The 23,188-nt window shown below is 44.5% G+C and overlaps 1 protein-coding gene across 1 annotated transcript; it reads left to right on the top strand.

The window, feature by feature from the left end:
• The first annotated feature begins 13,727 nt into the window (after window positions 1–13,727).
• RBBP7 (RB binding protein 7, chromatin remodeling factor) lies at window positions 13,728–22,737 on the top strand. Its single transcript, XM_009961839.2, has 12 exons — window positions 13,728–13,743; window positions 14,103–14,247; window positions 16,230–16,372; window positions 16,857–17,030; window positions 17,329–17,444; window positions 17,898–18,058; window positions 18,495–18,621; window positions 18,715–18,792; window positions 19,968–20,044; window positions 20,494–20,551; window positions 21,317–21,427; window positions 22,244–22,737. The coding sequence occupies exons 1-12, from the start codon at window positions 13,728–13,730 to the stop codon at window positions 22,310–22,312; spliced, it is 1,275 nt and encodes a 424-aa protein (XP_009960141.1). The 3' UTR covers window positions 22,313–22,737.
• Window positions 22,738–23,188: the final 451 nt, after the last annotated feature.

Here is a 23,188-nt window from a genome sequence, read left to right as displayed (position 1 = left end):
TCTCTTTCGTATTGGCAATTGCTGTCTTGTGAGTAAAATTTATTGGAATTGGAACTGAATACTCTTTTATTTCCAGAGATAATGAGTGTCAGCTTGAGATGGTCAATAACCTATAATAATTGAAAAAGCATCAAAACCTATTGTGCTTAATGTTAGGAGAAAATAAGGCAGTATCGATTTTAAAAGGTCATTATCAAAATTTCTTCACATGCCCTAAAAATGAACAACTTGGAAAAAGGTATGAAATGTTTCATCTTATTCTACAGCTGACCTGACCTAGTACATCTGCACCCCTGAATATATGCAGCAAGAAGAAACAGCTTGGAATACATATTTGCAAGGCTTATGTTAGTCATCATTAAAGTGTTTTTGTACCCTGAGTGACCTGCTGAAAGAGCTTTGAGCTTCAATGCTTATCTCTTTTTTATTCCCAGTTATGCTAATAAAAAGTATTACTTCTTCATATAAGCTTTGTATCTTCATACAAGCTGTGAGGCATTCCCCCACTTTCTTCTTTGTAATACTGGGAAGAATATTGGTTAGAAAGTGGGAGTAGTAGCCTTGGGTCAAAGGCAAGTATCCAGGCATGCGAAAAGACCTTCAGCTGACTTCATTGCACAGTAATAATCATTTACACTCAAATGATGTCCCTAGAGGCAATGCACTTGAAAGCAACACTTGCATGCAGCCCCAAGATTTCTGAGGCCGTGCCCCCGGATTCTCAGTACTCTAGTAAGCCGAGATGGACTTTAAGTTTCTTTACAGTGAATGGTGGAAAAACTTGTTTGCCATTACAAGGTGTAAAGATATGTAACAGAAATCCTAGAATTGGTCTGGATGGACATGTGCGTGTGAAAGCACCAGAAGAAACAATGGAGCAAAGTGGCAAAGCAACATCGCAGTGGAAGAGCCATTCCCTTCCTGTTATCTCAACATTAAGACAGACCATAATCATAAAGGTGTGTGAAATGAAGAAGCCAACAGAACAGGCAGCAACCTCACTGAAGAATTATTGAGGATAAAATAAACAAGGTTGTGAACCAAAAAGATTGTCTCATAATAACTGTTGTCTCCTAAAGAGTATAAAAACCTGTCCAAACCAAATTTATCATCAGCAATGAAGAGGAACCCAAGAAATGTAGTGACGACCTGAAAGCTATTTGCTGTTGCCAACCATATGACATACAGGTGATCCTGGCAAAATTGCTCGGGCATGCACGTCTTAGTGCTTGCAAGTATGGGGGCATGACAGTGTGAACGGGCAGAATCAACTTACTCAGAAGATTGTATGTTAAAATCCTGTTCTGCCTGTCCGAGGTCTTGTATTATCTCCTGTTGCACTAACAACCTACAAGGACCGTGAAGCTCCCATTGTGCGATACTATGCTGTGGACTTACTTAATGGGTTTGCCACTCTCTTGAGGAGAATGGCTCCAAAATTCTGATTCTGTTTTCCCAACGCTTGGTTCAGCAATTTCAAATTTGGGTAATTGTGGGAGAATGGAGGTTCTCCAATATAAATAGCAAGACAAGTGAGAGTCCCTGGATGTACCTGAAACCCCCTGCCAGAAGCAGAGAGGGAAGAGTCCTTACTGAAAGGGATGTAGAGAACAAGAGCAGAAGACCAACAGAAAATGAACTAACTGTATCAATTGTTGACAACTTGACAGACAGCATCTGCCATGGATATCATTTGCTTTAACATCAGACTCCCTGTACTGCAGGACCAGTCATAAAGACGATAACCTTTGCTGGCCTGAAAGCTACCAAACAAGATACCTGGGAAAAAAACAGTGATTACAACAGTCTCTTGCCTCATCTTTCTGCTACACTGCTTTCTTCCCTCTGCTTGCTAATCTAAATGCTGGCAGGAAGCATTGCTATCTTGTGCAATATTGTGTTATGGACTCATTCAATGGGTTTTCTTTTTCTTGAGCAAAATGGCACAGAGGTTCTCTCATAGTTCACCCTTCAGCAAACAAAACGTAACTCGGGACATCACAAGAAGAAACATCATCTTTTAGCTATGGGAGCTGTGCTTCTTCCACATTTCTTTGCTTGTTCTTTCTACATCCGCTTCTTTTTGGGGAGAAGTGGACAGCTTGGGTGGAAAGTAATGCATGTGCACGCACACACACGCACAAACCCATATATTTCATATCTTAAAAAAAAATCTAGAAATACAGCCAATTGCCCACCTTCACAGAACTCCACGGCACTTGCCAGTGTAAAGGTTAGTTAGATATGTCTTCACCCAGCTGCAGGCAGAGATATACTCTTCAGTACTTCTAGCCTTCACTTTCCAAAGAGAAAATTAGTTTGCAGCACGCTGTAACCCCTATGTGTATTTCAGCATTATTCTATGCAATAAACCAAAAGTTAGTTGCTATACAGCATATTCACTAACATTTGTAAGGGGTCTCCTTCTCTTTTTCTTTTCTCTTAGCTCAGCAGCAACAACTGTGTCAAAAAGGGTTTGGGTTCGTTCTCTTTTCTTTTAACACAAATTCTCTCTGCTAGTTAGAATTTCTGAAGTGACCAAACAATACCCTGTTAGCAGGGGTCTGATCCAAGACCCATTTGGAAGCCTGTGCCTTATGCAGAAAGATCACCTAGTAGGCATTATCAAGGTCCTGCTGTGTTCTAAACACAAAGAAATGAGAATCCTGAACAGTGTTGTGCCTTCCTGTATGGCACCAACTCCCAAACCAGCTTGCTGCCCAGCACTTGCAAGACTTCAGTGGCAACAGCTGCTTTCCTCTGACACAGTAGTTACTATGGCACTTCTTCAGGTTTCCTGCAAGCTGCTCTTATCCCAGACAAAAAGGGGCAAGGTGATGTCTGAAAAAAAAAATGTCGTCATGGCAAAACCACATGCTGCCCTACCTGGTCTTTACATAGAGACTTAATTTTGTACTATTAGGTGAACAACACACTTAATGCCATTACCAGTTGCTTAGAAAAATACTACTCAGATATAATGTATTTTCAGGATTCTATTCTATTAAAACAGTTTTATTGTCTTCATAGCACATTTTTGAAGTCCTTTTAAGAATTAATTACAAGTGTGACCTGGCACTTGTAACATGCGCATTAGTATTCTCTTATCCTTTCTTAGGAGGAGGTTTCCGTGCTTTTAACGTTATCATCACTTTTTTTTTTCCCTTGTTATTAAGTGCCTATGTTCCTATTTATTTATATTGTATTTCAAAGGCTTTGTTGAATAACTGTGCCTGGGATTTGTGATGACAGGAGGTGAAATTTATTGTCCCTAATTCTTGCAGGAGTTCAGTCCCAAATAAACTGTGATTCTTCTGTGACCACCCTCTCTGACCACCATCTCATACATTTATAAGCCTTAAGACAAAGACTACAGGAGAGGCTGTGGGTAGCTGAACCAGTCCAAGTAACGTCTGAGGGAAGAACCAGGCCTCACCTCTCTGGGGCCCTCCTTTTCCCTGTGGTTGATTTTGAGAGTGTGCTACGTTACGCCTTAACAACTTGTGGTAAATTCCTCCCTTCCCTCTCCCTGAGCGTATGGAGAGAGGGGAATGTTTCCACATTTCTGCCCACCACCTCTGTGTGTTCCACATGTTACCAGAATATTTCTCTTTTGAACTTTTCTGTAGGATCTGAAAATGTGTTAGGCCTTAATAAAACACATACAAGATCAACAGTATACTGCCCCTAGATATTTCCATTGTGGAGCCAAGTAAGTGGGGAGGAGAGACTGATGAATGACTCTATGGCCACACATGGGAAAGAGGGAAAAGTGTTTCCAAATGTTCTGTTAGAACCTGTAACATATTTTTTAAAATTCTCACATTTCAAGTAAAAAAAAAAAAAATCCCCTGAGACAGAATTTCTGACCTTTACTATCTTTAACTGTTTGTTTCCATATGTGCCACTGCCAAAATGCTGAGTAGGCATTTCAGATTTACCTTCTATACACCATTTTAGCTTACAAGATGCTTACTGTGAATCTAGAAACTTTGTCCCAAAATAGGTGTAATTTCATTGCAAATACTAAGCAAAGCATACAATGTTACCTGAGCAAATGCCACTGAGGTGTTACAGATGATAGGATATCGGCATACTTCTGAAATATAAGCAAAGAGCACTTGAACGTCTATCAAAAAAGCTGTATTCCTTTCAACAAAAAATATGAAAGAAACCAGATAACTTATGTCTACACTAGCAAGTAGTACCGTGCAATTGGAGAGGATCTGTAAAGCATGTGGTTTTGAGGACCTTGACTACATCCTAACTATATTGGGGGGGGGGGGGGTGTTTAAATTATTTTAGATTAACTCTTGTCTGGTTCTGTACATCTGACCTGCTCATTGGCAGGCCGATGGAACATATTTCTGATTTAGTTTCACTCAAAAAGAATCCAATTCATGTGCTCTGTGACCAGTCTGCAGTGTAAACCAATGTGCACTAAGTGGGGACAATCAGAAGGTTTGCTTCAAAAGTTCACTCCTGGTCCAAACTCAAATGCTAATTTTAACCCCAGAAGACTTAGAGTCAGCGTTCTGGAGCAACTCTTTTGGGAGGCAACCTAAATTAAATTTAAAAAAAAAAAACCACATATTATCTGAAGAGTTATCTATCCCTTTTCTTTACTACTTGCTTGTTTCACCTGGGCACAGCTCCCTCATAAGCATTCACAAAGCCACTTTCAAGTCCTCTTCTTATATTATCTCTGCTACCAGAGAGGTTGCAACCATGAGAACTGCTTATTTTGTTCACCAATAATTGTCACCTTGCACAGTCCCGTCTTCCTGTATCCAACTGTTTTATTCTCAAAATCTAAGAGTAAAACAGATCTTCAGGTCAACAACTGACATCTTCCTATGGTGTCTGTAGCGTGCTGACAGAACCAGGTGCTGACCTGTGACTGTGATGTACAGATGTAATGATAACACATAACTAATCACAAAGCTGTCCTGACATCCAACGTGCTGCATCTGCATCACTCTTCCAAAAAAGAAACCAGGTTATTCACACCCTCCTTAACCTCCCATATGCAATGTTGTTTAAAGTTAGAGATAGCCAAAAATGACTTCTCGCAGAGAAATAGGTTATGCTGTAGTCCGCACTTGTCTCCCTAAGCTTCAGCAAAAAACAGGTCCTTCTTAAGAAAGAGAGAAGAGGTGTTATGTTAACAGTCATCCCTGCTCTACTGTTCCCCCAATGTACCTCAGCGCAGAGACTAAAGGAAAAACACAAAACAATAGAGCCAAACGTTAGCATGCCGGGCATGTGGCTAGAAACCTGAGCTAGGATTAGCAGTCAGCAGTTCTGATTCCCTAAATTACTTTGGCCAAGTTGCTTAGGCCGTGTTTACATTAGATTTCCAGCTGTATGGAGAAATAGTTCAAATATGAAAGATTAGACTTTTCTAAAGCCCCTGGTATTAGGGATTTCCTCAGTTGATGGATGCTCAGTCTCAGACACCTTTTAAAGAGGGTCTCTGCAGTATCTCAAATCACAAGATGCTTTTAAAATCCAGGTTTTATTTAATTTAATCCAGTTGTGCTGCCTCACAGAAAAGCAGCAATTTTGTTAAAACCTTTTTCCTTCAAAAAACCTCTTTGAAGAATATTTTAAATGCTTGTAAAATAAGGTCTCAAAGGTGTCCCATGATCCTGGGAGTCCCTGTACTCATATTTAGCTCAGTTTTCTCCCACTGAAGTCCTAGTTATATACCCAACTTGTATCAGTAACTCAGTAGAAATTTTAAAGCTTTCCTCCCACGCAAGCAAATGAAAGCATGTGAATGGAGTTTTCACCTTCTTTCTCCATTTCCTCATCTGCAGAAGACAGACAAGTAGCAGAGAGACAACACTGCTAGCTGGCTGTCCAGGGAACTGAACACTCCAGACATGGCAGTGACCTAGCAGCAAAGTGCTAACACTATGGACTTGCACGGCCTGTGGTACAATCTCATGATTGGTGCAAACTAATCTGAAACCAGAGCCTGAATGGAGCCATCCCTGCCCTTGCCCTTGGCCATGTGTTCCCCTTCGTGCCAGGTTTAAGACCAGGAAGACATGCAGTGAGTATGCTCAGCTTGAGCACCTGGCTGAAAACCAGCTCTGCTAAAAAAAATAAATCAACTAGACCAGGGATCTGATTCAGCTCCCCACTGACCACGTGAACGTTAGCGCTGACACAAGGGCAGGGGCAGAAGAGTGGCTAGCAAGAGAGGAGACCAGGTCTACTCCTTTTAGCATTATTATGGCCTTAGACTGGCTTAAGCTGCTCTTGAAAACGTACTCTGAAACGTACTGCAAAATGGCATTAACAGCGTGATGAACTTTGAACTGGCCCACAGGGAATATAAGACAGACTGCTCATTGCAGAACATGTTCAAGTAGAGCTCTGACCTGACAGGGCAGTGCCACTTTCTGTTCTCCCATTTCTGAACGTGTGGCTACGCCGCTTTAGCTGCAGACACCACTAGGAGTAGCTAGCGTAAACAGCAGCAACGTTTATTTGCTGGATACTCCCAAGGTGCTTGGGTACCCACCAGTTTTAGAACTGACTGCAGAAATGTAAACAGGGACCAAAGTGGTCCCAGAAGATCTTCTATGTGCCTGTTCCTTCTTTCTTTATATGATGTCCCTAACACACAGTGAATCCATAGTTAATCTGGCCCCAGCCTCTGCCACCCGAAGTAAAAAACTGTACGGCCATCTAACATAACGCCTATCCATTACTACGTACTCTGTGCAGTGCTGTGGTTCTCAGTATTCAATACACTTGAAAAGAAGAGAGGATATAAAATTCAAGATCTCTAGAGCTTCTGAAGACTGCACCTGAGGGTGTTCTGCCATAATGACTGAGTAAATCAAACAGAACAAATAAAAATCTTCATTACCAGAGAAACTGATCAGTGAGCTAAAACATCTTGGCACGGTTCCTGTCTCAGTGGATTCACCTCTGAGATATCCAGAACCTTGAAGATAATGCCGTTATTAATTGCTTCAGGTCTCAAAAGAGTAAGAGTGAAGAACAAAGAAAGAAACCATATGGTGACCTCAGAGAAGTCTCTGAAAAAGAAGGCCAGGCAGCTCAGGTGGGGAGAGACATTCACAAAGATTAGAAGGCAAGAGCAGAGATCAGTTTCCTTCACTAAATGTTTGTAGAGGCTTTTAAGCCCTGGAGTGGAAGATGAAGAGGAAACAGATTATAATAAACATCTCCCTTTCACCTTCTTTGGCACAGAACACTTAGACTTCCCTGTGCTTCGCAATGCTTCAGCACTTCGTTGAGAGCAGCAGTTTGCCTTGACTCTTCCATACAACTGAAACCAGCAGCTTCTGGATTACAGAATCTCCTCTGATTCCTGTGACCCAGATACAGGCTTGAAACTACCACATTCCTGCTCCCCAAGTTCCTCTGAGGTCGCTAGGGGGAAGGCCAGGGCAACAAGCAACAAGGAACTCCACTGAGCCAAATGCTGGAAGCTTCAGAAGTCAGATGTCTCCTTCCATTTCATTGAAAATCCCCGTTGGCACTCATTTAAGCATTTATACTTTTAGGAAAATAGATTGTTTGTTGTACAAATTTGCACGTCTGTTACTTCTATCAAAAAGCCAAAGTATTTTCTGCCAAGCAAAATATTCTCTGCCATTTCTTTTAATATCCCTACAGGTCTACAAACTCCACATATGGGCAATAATCTGTCCAGGCCACCAGGCTGCAGAACTACAGCAGACTATACAATGAAAGCACATCTGACATCCTCTTGGAAATGTATAGCACGCAAACCGACACATATTGTAGCACTGTTTCATAAGGTATCCTGTTAAACCTACTCACATATTACCCTGCTCCTCAGTAATGCCATCAGTTCCACTACTCTGTGCAAAATTAATAAAAGTGTACCAAGCCAGTTACATAAATGTTGATATCTAGGTCTCAAATAATTTACCTGCCGTTCTGTATGGAATTATTAAAAAAATGCATAGAAAATGCTAAGCAAATGCCGCAGAGCACAGAAATAGCCCAGCAAGCCTAGGTGTTGCGGGAATGCTGCCATGTCCATGGCAAGCACCAACAAAGTGTTCAGCAGGGCTGGATTTATTAGACTGAGCTTCGTGCAGTGTTAATATCATCTTGGGAGGGGAAGGCGCAGCTTGCTGTATGAGAACAAGCCTTAGTTTGTACATTCCAACATAACCATATTCTACACCAAAGGTAAAACATTGTGTATTCCTGAATACTGAGGGGACGCTCAGCACTGCTGTAAGATTGCTTCTCGCTTGCAGCATGAAGTTCAATACAATCTACAGCAGTTAGCTGAAAGGGTGACAAACGGTGCTAGTTATCCAAAACATGCAGTTCCTGAGTTCCCACTTATAGCACCCCAATAGTGGGAACAATCCCACCTAGAAGATGCAAGAGGAGTATTTGTCTACAATGCTGGCTATAATCCGAGTGAGTCATGCCTTCTCCTAAGAACTGACGTTCCTACAAATGTACTTTAGTCGTTGCAGAGTGAAAGCTAGCATTTGCACAGGGCTATGCAGCGTACATATGTTGCGTATCAGGATAAAACACCGCCAAGCCTATTTAGAAGTGAACTGCCAGAGACATGCTGTCATTAGACAAATCCCAAACGGCATGTCACAGAGAACGAGAAAGTCCAAGACACTGCTACGCTGCTACAGCTCAAGATTTTCTGTGACAGCAGGGTATTGGTTAGGTGTCATTTATACTGGGGAGGTAATAATTGCTGGGTAAATATTGGATAAGCAGTGGGGAAAATAAACACAGTCACATTTCAAGAAATTCTGAATGGATGTTTGCATCAATTACACTGAGGTCTGCTTTTCTTACCCGCCCATTTGATGAAAATGATGCTTTATTCGAAACAGGCTACTGAGACTATGCAATGACAGCAAATATATCAGAGAATAATAAATGCTGAGGCCGCTACTTTACTTTTCGAATGGGCAATTTTGAGCTGTTGTGCAAACTTGATTTTCTGAGCTGGTCATTCACACCTACACCTACTTGCTGAGTTGTGCTACGAACGTCCATCAGCTCTGCATAATGTATAAGAGACATAAGAACCAGCAAGCCAGCTAATTCTTTGCAAAGTAATAAATCAGCATACATGTCTTCAAGCTGAAAATTAATAAGTGCATATAATTCTTCACAAGCGTATCTGGCGATTTGAACCACAATGCAGCACATACAACTGAGGATGAAGGAGACAGATTTTTTTTTTTTTTACTCAAATGAAAATGCAATATCTCATTTTAGGTTTGAAAGAAGTATAGCTTAATAAAATAAAGCTTATGATTCAAGTCACTATTTTACTTCAAAACTAATTTATCGTACATTTTACACATACTGCAAGTGATGAACAAAGGCCTTGGATAATTGCTTTCCTTACAAGGTGTGGGAATCAAAGGATATGTTTTAGATCTGTGGTCATAGATATGACCATGCTGATGGCCTGCGACCAACCAGCCTAAGAGTCGATGATGTGCCTTCTTTGATAGCTGTACTGTTTATAAATTGTCTTTTCCATGTCAATCTCAATGGGAGAAAATCACTTAATAATAGGATCTTTGGTGTGTGGAATTAAAGAAAATGCAGCTGTGTGCAAGTACAATGCTAACCAGGAGAAAAGAACTGTGCTGGTCACTTACCACCTACTTTGCTATATAGGTGTGAAAGGTTTTGTTCACCAAAGCTGGTACTAGTCCTGGCAGCCCATTAGAATCCAACTCGATTTGCAGATCCTAAACAGGGTCTGCAAAAATTTGTGGAGGGTTGAGTGGCAATTCCTCTCTTCACAAAGTTCAGCCAAGCCCTATATGACACCATTGAAGGACAGTTTTATTTATCATTTTCCAAAACTAATTCACATTTTCCGCATCATACTCCAGGTAAGCAACAAATACTGCTGTTTACAGCAAAAGGCGCAAACAGCATCCCACCCACATGCTCGTACAGGCTTGATCTTCCAAGGGGCCATGTAATCCCCCTTCAGTGAGAGCTAACAGAGGTCACTTAAAGCCAGGAAGCCTGACAGGGATTTCCTTTATCCAGTATCTGAGGTTTAAGTGATCAACGCTCTGCAACACCACACAGACTCTGAAAGGTTCAGTCTTCACTCTCCAACGTTTTAGGAAGGCCTCAGCACTTTGTAGGAGCAGACGCATACTTGGCAGCAAATACCAAAACAACTAGTAAGCATTGCCAAAGGCAAGCTGGTAACACAGCTTGTATGATCGAGGCTCTGCATCTGTGTTAACACACTCACTCGTGCGCTCCTATGCAGCGGATTGTTTTGCAGCTTCCAATTAATTTAACAAGATTCTCATTTTGAGTAAGTCAAAGCCATGCATAGCCTTTGTTCCAATCTGCGCAGGTTTAAGGAGAAGATGAATATTAGTTATTTAACTTCGCCACAAGATTACCGTTTTTCAACGCTCTGGCCAAAAAATCAACGGTTCATTAAGGAAGGCTTCCTGTTTGAGGAGCTGGCTGCCTACCTCAGCCTTCTTCCTCAATTCCCATGCTACAAGCTTTGGCTGCTATTACCAGCCTCTGACTCTCCAGCCTCTCCTACACATAAACATTTTCCATAACTGGACTCCTTGTTTGAAAAACTAGAGTCCAGACCATAGAAGGCTCAGCCATGAAGAGCGTCCTCACAAAGGGGAGTTAAAAAACGCCGGCTCTTATTTGGCTGTGTGTTCCCCTCTCTCCTGCCACTATCTCTGGCTAAGCACAGTGAGCTCCGCTACAGAGCTAATTTTCTCCCCTTCTGGGACACAAGGCATATGAATCTTAGTAATACAGGATTCATCTCCCTGAGTTTAAGACTGAAGCAAGAATTCATCTTAAGACTGTAAGTCACACCATGGTAAGAAAACCCCTGCAATTTGGAGGCAAAATATTCCTTTGAATCTTTAGGGGGATCTGGCAGAATCTAACCCAATTCCCAACTGCCTCTATTTCCATTATTCTCATGGAAAGTGTTATCAGCTGCCAGAAAGACCTACCCTGGTTAAGGCTGTTACATGTGGCAAGCGCTGTTTAAGCAGTTAAATTAAATGGTCTTTTGGTTAGTGATGGCTGAGAGGAGAACAGAAAGGCTGGGCGGGCATGGTGGCAAACCCATACGTTGGGGTTGTATGTGGCTGCTTAAACGAAGCCGTGTCCCTCGCCGCAGCAGTCAGACAATACCACTGACCCTATGAGACAACAATAGGACTTAAAACTCTTGTAACACTGACGGATATTACTTGACTGAGGATTCAATAATGCAGTTCAGTGTCTTCCATGCCTTAATTGCAACTCATAAATAGTTCAAACATGCATTTCCTCTAGAAAATTAAGCAATATTTTGTTATCTTCAGCACCATGGCTGAAAAATAGTAACTATTCAGCTATGGCTTCTGTAGCCTTTTTTATTGACAGATTTCTAGTTGTAAAGTGGGATTAATAACTAAGTTTGTAATATAATTTAGGGTTTATTAGTTAAGGCACGCTAAACACAGGTCAAATGCCGTTCTTTGCTGCTGAATCTCAGTTTGTTTCAAATGCAGACAGGCTGCCTGGTAGCTGGACCTCCAAGAAATTTCCATTTTACTGCCAAAGCCACAAACCTCCCAATACCGCAGAGTGCGGGTCAGAGAAACACACTGCCACGGTGAGGGACCGCGCAGCCCCTGCGCCGGGGGCTGCACAGTGCCCAGCTCCCCCGGCCCCCACCTCCCCTGGCCCCTCTGGGTTCCCTGAAGTTCTGTGGATGTGGCTGCCACCACTTGTTTCTGCGAGGCTAATCTCTAGTCTTCATTCGTGCCGGGAGCATTGTTCAACTGATGTTAAAGATGTGGGCTGTTCTTTCCTCTTTTAATGGCTAAATGATTGTAATTTCTGACTGGTGGAAAGGGCTATCTTGCATTTTGTATTTTGGGCACTTTCATAGAAAAGTAATTTGTTCTCATTTCCCTCTCATTGACTGCACAGTCCCTCTTTTCTGAATGTACCCTGGGTTCTGTTCATGAAAACTAATGAAAGATTTAAGTAATAATGAAACTACTCCTGTTTCTCAATTTCTACTTCCAACGTGCAATGACTGGTGCTCTGTTTGGTAAATCTGCCTTACAGCAGCAGTAACAAGTAGGGTAGATTAAAGAGGAGGGCCAGAAGAATGTTTTTGCTCTTCACCTATTCTTGAGTTGACTTTAAACTGAAAAAAAGGTAGATTTAGATTAGATATTAGGAAGAAATTCTTGACTGTGAGGGTGGTGAGGCACTGGAAGATGTTGCTCAGAGAAGCTGTGGCTGCCCCCTCCCTGGCGGTGTTCAAGGCCAGGCTGGATGGGGCTTTGAGCAACCTGGTCTGGTGGGAGGTGTCCCTGCCCATCGCAGGGAGGTTGGAACTAGATGATCTGTGAGGTCCCTTCCGACCCAAACTGTTCTATGGTTCTATGATTCCTGAGTGGTTTGGGAATTTTATTTAACATCTCTAGAATTTTGAATTTTTATTTTAACCCTCTACAAGGAAGATGAGTGCAAACTATACTAGTGAATAGCATTTTGTTGCTCTGATCTGCCACAGCAGTACTGACGGGAGCATTTCCCAGTTTGGGTTGTGGCAGCACCATTTGTGGCACCACCGTCCCTGTTAATACCGGAATGGGGGGGGGGTCTCTGGGCAAGCATGCAGGCCCCCGGGGGCACCGTGTGGCCAGGGCGTTCGGCCCAAGCAGAGTAACTAGTTACTAACCCCGCTGTGCTGCGTGCGGCTCCGCACAACTTGTGCGGCGGCCTCTCGGCGGCGCTGACGCCCTCCGGCTGAGCTCGGATTTTGGGGCAAGGGCAAAAATTTGGCGAGCACGTCACGGTCGTCAAACCCATAACGTCTAAAGCGAATCCCACGCCTGAGCCCCCGCGGTACGAGCTGAGCCTGCTCCGGGTACCGTGAGACAGCGCCCGCAACGGGCGGGTAGGCTGCTCCCTTGAACCGGAGCGAAGCAGCACGAAACCCGTTTGCCGGCTCCCACCCCGGTCCCCCTCGGTGGAGCTGCTTTACCGACAGCCCCACCTCGCGGCGGCAGCGCGGCCGGGCCGACCCGCCTTTCCCCCGCCCGCCTGGCTCCTCCTCCCCCCCACCCTCCACTCCTCTCCGCCCCACCCCGCAATCCCGGGGCCGCCGCACGGACGCGCCCGGCCGTGCCGTCAGCCCCCTCGGGGCCGAGGCCGGGCGCTCCCGGGACAGGGACGGCCCTGCGGTGCCGCCGCCGCCGCCGCCACCACCTCCGCCCCTCCGCCCCCCTCTTCTCGCCCGCCGCCGCTTCCAGGGGGCTCCCGGCGCGCTCCCGGCCGTTAGGGCGGGCCGCGCCCCGCTCAGCGCGCGCCGGCGCCTGATTGGAGCGCCCCCGCCGCCACACCTCCCCGCGCGCGCGCGCGCCCTCGCGGCCCCTTCCGCCCACTCTATTGGCTGCCCGCTGTGGGCGGTGGCGCCGGGAGCCCGCTGGGCGCGCGTGCGCGGTGGCCCGAGGCGCGGGTTGGAAGTCGGGAAGCCCGCGCGTGGCGGGGCGGCCGCGGTGGCGCCGTTGGGGCCCTCAGCGGCGGCCCTCGCTCCCTCCCGCCCTCCCGCCGCCTCTCCCCGCTCCTCTCCCCCTCGGCGCCCTTAGCCGTCGCTCGCTGCGCTGCGTCTCGCCTGTGCGCGCAGGCGCACACCCAAGATGGCGAGCAAGGAAGGTAAGAGACACCCCCTCCTCCTCCCTCTCCCCGGCTGGGCGGTGGGGTGAACACGCGTGTGCGGGGGCCGGGGGCCTGGCGTGGTGAGGCTGAGGCGCTCCGGGCTTCCGCTCCAAGGAGCTTCCGACGAGGTGGTAGCAGGGGTGGGGCGGTTGCAGTTGTCCTCTCGCCGGCTGCTCCCTGAGGGCACTTTGGGACCTCTTCTTCTACCCCATCTTCTCCCCGGTATAGCCCCGGCCCGTGGCGGCGCCCCCGTTTCTTCCCACCCCCCCGTCCCCTCGCCCCCGTCCACAACTCAGCGCCCCAGTTCGGCGACGGCAGACGCCGAGCCCCTTGTTCACCTCTTTCTCTTCCCCTAGTGCTGGAGGACACGGTGGAGGAGCGCGTTATCAGCGAGGAGTACAAGATCTGGAAGAAAAACACCCCCTTCTTGTACGACCTGGTGATGACACATGCTCTGGAGTGGCCCAGCCTCACCGTGCAGTGGTTGCCTGATGTGACTAGGTGAGAGAAGGGAAGAGAGGCCTGGAAGGTGCCAGGGAGGCACAGGGCTCAGCTGCTGATTAGCCTAGTTTACAAAACGGGAGCTGAGGTTGTGTGCGATTGCTTGTTCCACTGCTCTTTCTGTCTCTGTTAACCATATTCTCAAGTAATTTAAGGATAAAAACCATGCAAGATGAGAATAATTTGGGTTAGCCTCCTCTTTGTGAGCTTGTAACACTACTTTGCCTACAACTTTAAAACCCCTTTGGGTATGCAGAAGCTTTGGAGAAAAAGTCATAACTTGATACTTTACAGCACTCTAGCTTAGCCTAGCAGAAGAGGTACGAGGAGAGAAATCTTTCTCAATTTGTTGATATATGAAAGACCTAATGCTCTTGTATAGTTAATTCTGATCAGAGAAATCTATGCACTATATTAGCTGTTTCTTCAAGGCTATTTTCCCTCATGTGTGTTGCATATTACTATTCTGTAAAAGATACAGTATCTGCCTTTTTTTGTTGGTGGTGTTTTTTGTTTAAAGTCTGGACTTACTGAAGAGGATGTCGTTCTGAGACTGGAGATTCACATCCTGCTTCTGGCCCAGGCTCACTATTGACTTCACATATTTTGATTTCCCATGCTACCGCCTCCCCCTGAAAGTTGTGGTCTCACTGGATAATTTCTTAAAGAATTTTGAAGGTGGGGATAGATTCTGTTCATGTGCCAGCTACTATGGAACTTAAATTGTCACAGTAGCCACTCGGGGCTCCATTGAGGTAGTGGGCAACAACTGGGTCCCTCGTGTTCTTGTAAACTGGATACAGCCAGCTTTTAAAATAGCTTATGTGTGAAGTACCTGCAGCAATCGGAGGATAGGATGGTCTCTTTCCTCTTTAAAATTCCACCTTATATATGTGATGTTACACTTGGTGGTTAGAGGGTTGCTGAATTTTGTATACCAGCATGTTTGGGGAAGATGTTGAGAGGTGTGAGCTAACTAGTCATGGCATGGAGAAAATGAAGTGGGGATGTGAGGGTGTGGAGCCCTTATGAGGAACACTTCTGCTTGCCTCGTATTTTGCAGATTGACTTAATATTCAGTTTAAAACCTGGTATTTCCAATTATCCAGTGTCAAAATATGTAAGCCATTTAAGGCAAGGACTGTCTCTTTGTATGGCACCTGACACGATGGGACACCTGTTCCTGATGCAAGTAAGTGCGTGTGCATTGTGTGTCTTTTGTTTTGTTTTGTATTTTCCTTTCCCCCTCAAAATATGTGATGATGCCTTGAAAGTGGTGTAGTAATAACTACGGTGGTTTATGATTGCCCCAGTGATTCCTGTTTGCTTGGATTCAGGCAGTGTAATTTGTTTGTTGCTTTCAAGAATGCAGAGGTTGCTTGGTTTTGACTGTTTACATTTTTCCTTTCAGAGATAAATGGCACTGTCTGTCCAGCCTTTTGCTTATTGCTAAATGTTGCATTTAGCCTCCAGAAGAGAAATTTGATTCTAGTTAGCTAGGATTTGTGTGGTGCTTAAAAATGACCTTCTGGAATAAAACCGTACCTGGTGAAAGCTTCTAAGAGAAGTGACTAAAATAGGTTGCCACTTGTCCTCAGTATTTGTGTTTTATAGAAAGGAGCATCGATTGTTTTATAAATCAATACAGTGCAACTGCCAGGGGAATTAAAGGCAGAAGTAGGTATTGGCATCACCTTGAACTACTGTACAAATTGTAATTGTGCCTTTTAAGCCATAGTGGCAATGTTTACTGACTTCCATTGTCACTCTACCCTTTCTGGTTGTATCTTTGGCTTGCTTATATCAGAGTCTAGTTCACTCTATTGCACAAGTGTGTTGTGACAAAGGAAAGGATCTCTTACGCGAGTCTCTCTTTTCTAGCTCCCTGAAGAAGTGTGGATCTTGAATGTTATTGATGCTAGCTATGAAACTTCTGGAACTGAGCGCTTACTTCTATTCCATGCATTTATTATTCTAAACAGGCCAGAAGGAAAGGATTATGCGCTGCACTGGCTGGTTTTGGGAACGCACACGTCCGATGAACAGAACCACCTGGTTGTTGCAAGAGTCCAGATTCCCAATGATGATCAGTTTGATGCTTCCCAGTATGACAGTGAGAAAGGAGGTGGGCAGCACGTGCGTTCTCGAGGTTATGTGTTAGCAGTAGCATTAGTAAGTGTCCTGTCTAATGGTATTCTGACTTTCTGTTAAATACTAAAGCTGACATGCACTTCCAACTCACACTAATTCTAGATAATTAATAGTGACTAAAAAGAGGAAGCTTTATATTTCAGAAGAATTTAAGTAACGTTACGATACACAATCCCTACTAGCATTTCTACCAGCTCTGTCAGTTGTGGTGAAAACCAATATCCATCTACCTCAAAACCAAACTCTTTCAGCGCTTTACTTTCTGTCGTAAAGGATTCAAAATACCTAGTGTTAATACTGTTGTGCCACATGATGCTAGTCTTTCGTAATCCTTATTGTATTATCGCAAGATGCTTACTACTGCTTCTTGGACTGGAGGAGATGCATGAAATGGTGTTTAACCTGTTCAGAATAGTTGATGTGATGTAATAAACTGACCTTTTTCTGATAAAATGTAGAGTTTGGTGGCTTTGGATCTGTGACTGGCAAAATTGAAACAGAGATTAAAATTAACCATGAAGGTGAAGTAAACCGTGCTCGTTACATGCCGCAGAATCCCTGCATCATTGCTACAAAAACACCATCTGCTGATGTGTTGGTATTTGACTACACTAAACATCCTTCAAAACCAGGTGGGTCAGATTCCTTGAAGTTAAGCAAAATGCCTCTTGTCATTGAAAAGTAAACTCGTATTTAACTGCAGTTAGGAGGAGAGGTGATGATAAGAAGGCCCATGTCTTCAATGACTTTAACTGCCTGGTTGTGTTCGATATCATAAGCAAGTCTCCATAGAAGCAGCATTCTCCTGTGAGGCTGTTGTATGAAATACCATTATTGTGATGGAAACAAAGTTCCTGGGTGATGATGATGATGCTCTTACGGACTGTTGTGCAAGGTGAAGCTAAATGGAAGGAATTTCCTCTCTTTCAGACCCAAGTGGAGAGTGTAATCCTGACCTTCGATTAAGAGGGCATCAGAAAGAAGGCTACGGCTTATCATGGAACTCAAATTTGAGTGGGCATCTTCTCAGTGCATCAGATGATCATGTAAAAGACATGTCTTTTGCCCTATATATTTTTTTTTTAAAAAAACAACCAAACCGCCCCCCCTAATTTATGCTGTAATCATTAGAGAAAAACGGGGTCAGTGTAGCTGTATATTATGATGGGAAGCTCTCACATGTTGTAATTATATTTCTAAAGGTTGCCAGTTGATTTTAGGCTGTACTCAACAACCAGTTCTGTGTAACGTTCTTGGTGAAGTAAGAACAGAATGTTTTTATAGTTGTCTTTGAAGAAAACTGATTGATATCTTGACTCTGCTGACAGCTGACTTAGGACGTACTAAGTGATCCTTTCCTTTTCAAAAACAAGTAACTGTTTCAGGAGCAGGAGGGCCATCTCTCTGTTTATATGTAGAATGTGATTTTTTTTTTTTTTTTTTTTTAAGATATCACTGTTGAAGTCTGCATAACAGTAGAACATGACTCTTATTTACAGACCGTGTGTTTATGGGATGTAAGCGCTGGACCAAAAGAAGGCAAAATCGTTGATGCGAAAGCAATCTTCACTGGGCACTCTGCAGTAGTAGAAGATGTGGCGTGGCACCTGCTCCACGAATCTCTCTTTGGATCCGTGGCTGATGATCAGAAGCTTATGATGTAAGTGGGGGTTAAGTGGTTTCTGGATAGTGCCTGCTGCATGCTGTCGGTGGGCCAGTCCAGAGCACTTGAATTAAAAAAAAAAAACAAGTGAATTATGGAATGGTGTCGTGTAGCTCTCTAGTGCAGTGAACTGTAGTAATGCTGCAGAATCACTGAAATCTGTGTGTCATCTAATGCGTTCACATCATTTGAAAAGAAGACGTGATTAATACATCCATCAGCTTCGTGGTGTGAACTGCTCATGTACAACGGATACGATCTGAAAGGTTTTTGAATAAAAATTGTAGCTTCTGACTGAAGTTTAGTAATAATATAGTCTCTTAAACTAATGTGTAGTGTAGTGAAAAAGAGCCTCCTGTAAAAACTTCTGTTTGTTCACTCTTGCTCTTTCCTCCCTGCCCCTCGCTGTCCCCCAAACCCTTCATTGCAACAGCTGGGACACAAGATCGAATACTACGTCCAAGCCAAGTCATTCTGTCGATGCTCATACGGCCGAGGTCAACTGTCTGTCCTTCAACCCTTACAGTGAGTTCATTCTAGCAACTGGTTCTGCTGACAAGGTATTTACTTGTGCATACTTCAAACTTATAAGTATTTTAGATAACAGTTCTATAGCCATTACAGTAAAAATGATTCCTTGTTACTTCTCCCAGACGGTGGCTTTATGGGATCTTCGAAATTTAAAATTGAAACTCCATTCTTTTGAGTCTCATAAAGATGAAATTTTTCAGGTGGGTATACTTTTCTCACAACCTGTAACAAAATCTGTAAGAGTTCTGACTAGGACAAGAACCCGTGAATTTTACCTATGGCGACTGACTGCAATAAATAAAGGTCTCCTAAACATTAAATGGTGAATATTGGTTCAACAAATACAGTACCACGTAGTTTCTCTCTGCCTTTCTCCACTTGACTCTGCAGCAAGTAGTCCACAACTTACTGCTAAAAAGATACTGGGAGCTTGCAGCTGCCTTCAGTACAGGCAGGTTGCTCTAAAATGCCCTGCTGTGGAGAGGGTTCAAATCAAATGTTCTGGACTCAGCCTGTTGTAGCCAGCAGGTCGAGGGAGGTGATTCTGCCCCTCTTCTCCACTCCCATGAGACCCCACCTGCAGTGCTGCGTCCAGCTCTGTGGCCCCCAGCACAAGACAGACATGGACCTGCGCAACTGGGTCCAGAGGAGGGCCATGAAGATGATTAGGGGGGCTGGAGCACCTCCCCTTATGAGGACGGGCTGAGAGAGTTGGGGTTGTTCAGCCTGGAGAAGAGAAGGCTCTGGGGAGACCTTATAGCAGCCTTCCAGTGCTTAAAGGGGGCCTGCAGGGGAGGTGGGGAGGGACTCTTGATCGGAGAGGGTAGTGATAGGGTGAGGGGTAACTGTTTCAAACTGAAAGGGGGGAGATTTAGGTTAGATATTAGGAAGAAGTTCTTGACTGTGAGGGTGGTGAGACACTGTCACAGGCTGCCCAGAGAAGCTGTGGCTGCCCCCTCTCTGGCAGTGTTCAAGGCCAGGCTGGATGGGGCTTTGAGCAACCTGGTCTGGTGGAAGGTGTCCCTGCCCATGGCGGGGGTGTTGGAACTAGATGGTCTCTGAGGTCCCTTCCAACCCAAACCCTTCTGTGATTCCATGATTCTGTTCAGTAGGTGCAAGTAACAGAGAATTTTAGACAATTAAATTTTGTGATATGGTAGATCTGTAATAGTGAAATAATGTTGGCTGTTCAACCTGGGAATTCTTTAAGACTTCAAAAAGTACTGTATTTGAGCTGTAGGACATCATTTTTGCTGGAAGAAAATGACGTATTGAGTCTAGCTGAAAATTAGTGTCCAGGTGCTGGCGGTGGTTATTCAGGATCTGCCTTAGAAATCAGTAACTGTGCTCCAGTCAAGTTGTTTTCTTTCAATAGGTTCACTGGTCTCCTCATAACGAAACAATTCTTGCTTCAAGTGGTACTGATCGTCGGCTTAATGTGTGGGATCTGAGGTGAAGAGCATCTCCTTTCTTTTAGTATATATGAACAGATGGTAGACAAAAAAGAAAGGGCTGCAGACCTGCGTGATTTGGTAGACTTGGTTTGTGCCTTATGCACTTAACTCGGACCCGGTCTTTTGGGTGTACAGTAGAAGCAGCCCAGTATGTGTGTAACATTCTAGTGTTCCTTCTCTGTGAGGATTTCGTGCTGTAGACTTGTTCCCTGTTGTCCTTAGTAATAAGTGATTTCTGCCTCCGTTTGCTTGGCAGGTTGGATTCTATTTCAGTAATGGTAACACCGAACAGTGGATGTTTTATACCCGAGACTTGTAGTTACCTGACAGTGAGAAAAAACAATTGTAAAAGCAAATACTGGAAGCAGAGGCTAGGAACTGTGAAGTTAAGCTGATAGGGGATTCAATTGTCATCCTTAATAAAAAGTGTAAACCACTTTCTTACAGTAAAATTGGAGAAGAGCAGTCTGCAGAGGACGCAGAAGATGGGCCTCCTGAACTGCTGGTACGCTTTTGTTCTGTTTTCAGTCTGCTGCCGTGCCCTGTGGCGGTGCGGTGCCTTGCGACTGTGCCGCTGAACTGCAGCGGTTCTTCAGTCTCTTCACCTCCCTTGTTTTCCATCCGTTGCTGTAACTCGCAGTCGGCTTCCTCTGTTCGGTTCCGAAAGCAGTGATTTTTTTTCAAGCTGTCCTGGACACGATTTACACGTCTGTATTGTTGAACACGTTTACGGTTCGGCCGTGTGCCTGTCGGTACTCTTTTGTTGAGGCCTCCTTCAAACTGTTTGTCTTGCATTAAAGCAGTCAGGGCCCATACAGGTAACCTTACGGATGTAGAAACTACAAAGACTTTTGGGTTTGGGTTTGCTTCCTTAGGAAACAAACAATTAAAAATGCTTGTCGTTTGGTTTCCCCATTTCCTGAGGAACTGCATAGGTGCTCCTATAATTAGATGAGGTAAGGGGTATGAAATACAGCTGGATTTCACAGCCCAGCCTTGTGTGAGGTAGCACCGTTTGGAGGATGTCAGTCAGTTGTTGCCACGATAACGTGAAGTGTCGTCTTAAATGCTGTCCCAGCGACTGCAGCCGTGTGGGGAAGCAGTGACCGGGGCGTGCCGTTTCACACGGCCGAATTGTGAATCTCTAGTAGCGAGTTTGTCATCCTTGTGTGGTTGTTAGCGTGGTGAACTGAACTTCTGAATCTTGGGGTTTAACAGATTTCTCTCCTGAGCTGAAATGGCTTACTGAAGCTTGTGGGTTTTTTAACAGTTTATTCATGGAGGACACACTGCCAAAATTTCAGACTTTAGTTGGAATCCTAATGAGCCCTGGGTAATCTGTTCCGTATCGGAGGACAACATAATGCAGATATGGCAAATGGTGAGTGTCACAACAGCTCCCGCGTTGCTCTGAAGCTTCTTGCGTGAACGAAACTGAAGTGGCTTGTTCTCAGGGCGGCTCGTGCCTGCAGCGACTGAAAGCAGTCTGTCCCCTGCGCTCCTTAACGCTGGTTGGTTGGGGGGTGAGACTTGGAAAGAAAACAGAGACTAAAACAACCCGAATAAATGCAGCTGCTAGCTAATTCTTGACTCCAGGGTTGGGTACTCGCTAATACCAAGAGTACATGTGGCGGCTGCGAACTTACATCCAACACTAGCCAAGACTTCTTCTCCCCCCGCTGCTCCCCTGCCTGTTGACTGTGAAGCAAGATGCCTTTTAACTCTCCAGTTGGTTGACATTGTTTCACATTATACAGGAGTTTGATCAGTTGTCTTACAAATGTGGGATAAAGTCTCTTGGGAGTAATTTAAGTTAATGAAATGTAACAGACTTAAGTGTGCGTCACAGGTCAGGCTTTTGGGTTTTTTCATATCTCTTCTTTAACTTGTTTTGTGTGTTCAGACAGAGGTTGAAATAAGTCCAAGTAAAAGGTTGACGGTAAGGCTGATGGTTTAAAGGGGTAATGCTTGCTGCCCAAATCGAATGGCGTGAGAACACAGCTGCTGAGCTCCAGCCCCTGTGTGTGCGTTCCTCAGGCTGCTGCCCTTTGAGAAAGGGCCGGGGGAAGGCCCCCTTAAGGAGGGGGTGGTGTCTGTGCCTCCTCGGTATTGACAAGGCGTTTTCTGTATGAAGTGTAGAAGACTGTTTAAAAACAATTGTGTCTGCCACTTGTAACGTAATGTTTTGTGTCTTCAGGCAGAAAACATTTACAATGATGAAGAACCAGATATAGCAGCAGCTGAACTGGAAGGTCAAGGAACATAACTCTTCTTCCTGAAGGAAATACTGGCTGTGACATAGTAATATAATTAGATTATTGTATACATTTTAAAGAAAAAACCTTCCCCCCCCGTGCCCCGAAAACCAAAACAACAAAAAAAACCTCAAAACCAACCAAAAAACCAAGAAGCTTGTACAGTCAAGTTGTCTGAGACACCCTGGGTTATTTGGGCACTGCGAGCGCTTGTACACTGTACAGCCATTAGCTTTTAGGGAAAAGAGGGATGACTTCATACCTGTACCGGTCTTTTTAAACAGACTTAGTGGGTTCCTGTAAATAAACCAGTCCAACCCTCACTCTTCCCACACAAAGCGCGCAAAAGAACTTTTTATGTAATAAATATGTAAAAAGAGCTTTTCACTTTTACACAACACTTTTGGATTGGCTTTGCATAAATAAAATGTACGAAATAAAATGATTGGTGTGTTTAGTGGCAAGTGACAGAGGGTGAATGCCTTCTTGCCTGAATAGAACTTAATTTCTGCGCGGTAATAGAGGTAGTTCTTAGTTTGTAACTAAGTTAAAGGTCTGGGGAGATGAGCGTCATCTTGATGCAAAAAACATGGAATAGGTAAGTTGGGTCCTTCATGAGCAGGGTGGGTGTAGAAAGAGGAGTGGGGAACGCATGGGGAAGAACAGCCCGACTCCTGTGAAGTTCAAGATCCAAGTATCTGTCGGGTGGGGGTTTGGGTGGTTTGGGTTTTTGGCGTGGTGGTAGAAGCGCTGTCCTTGACCTCGTCTTGGGTGCTAAGGTGGCAATGTGGTCTCAGCGAATTGGTATTGCCTGTGTTTAGTCAGAGCCCTCCTGTGGCTTTTCTGATTAAAGTGATGGAAGGTAATCAGGCAGGTGTCTGAAATAC

Source organism: Leptosomus discolor, chromosome 1 (genome assembly GCF_034619465.1).
Source record: "Leptosomus discolor isolate bLepDis1 chromosome 1, bLepDis1.hap2, whole genome shotgun sequence".
NCBI classification, from domain to species: Eukaryota; Metazoa; Chordata; class Aves; order Leptosomiformes; family Leptosomidae; genus Leptosomus; species Leptosomus discolor.
This window is presented reverse-complemented; position numbering and strand designations above follow the sequence as displayed.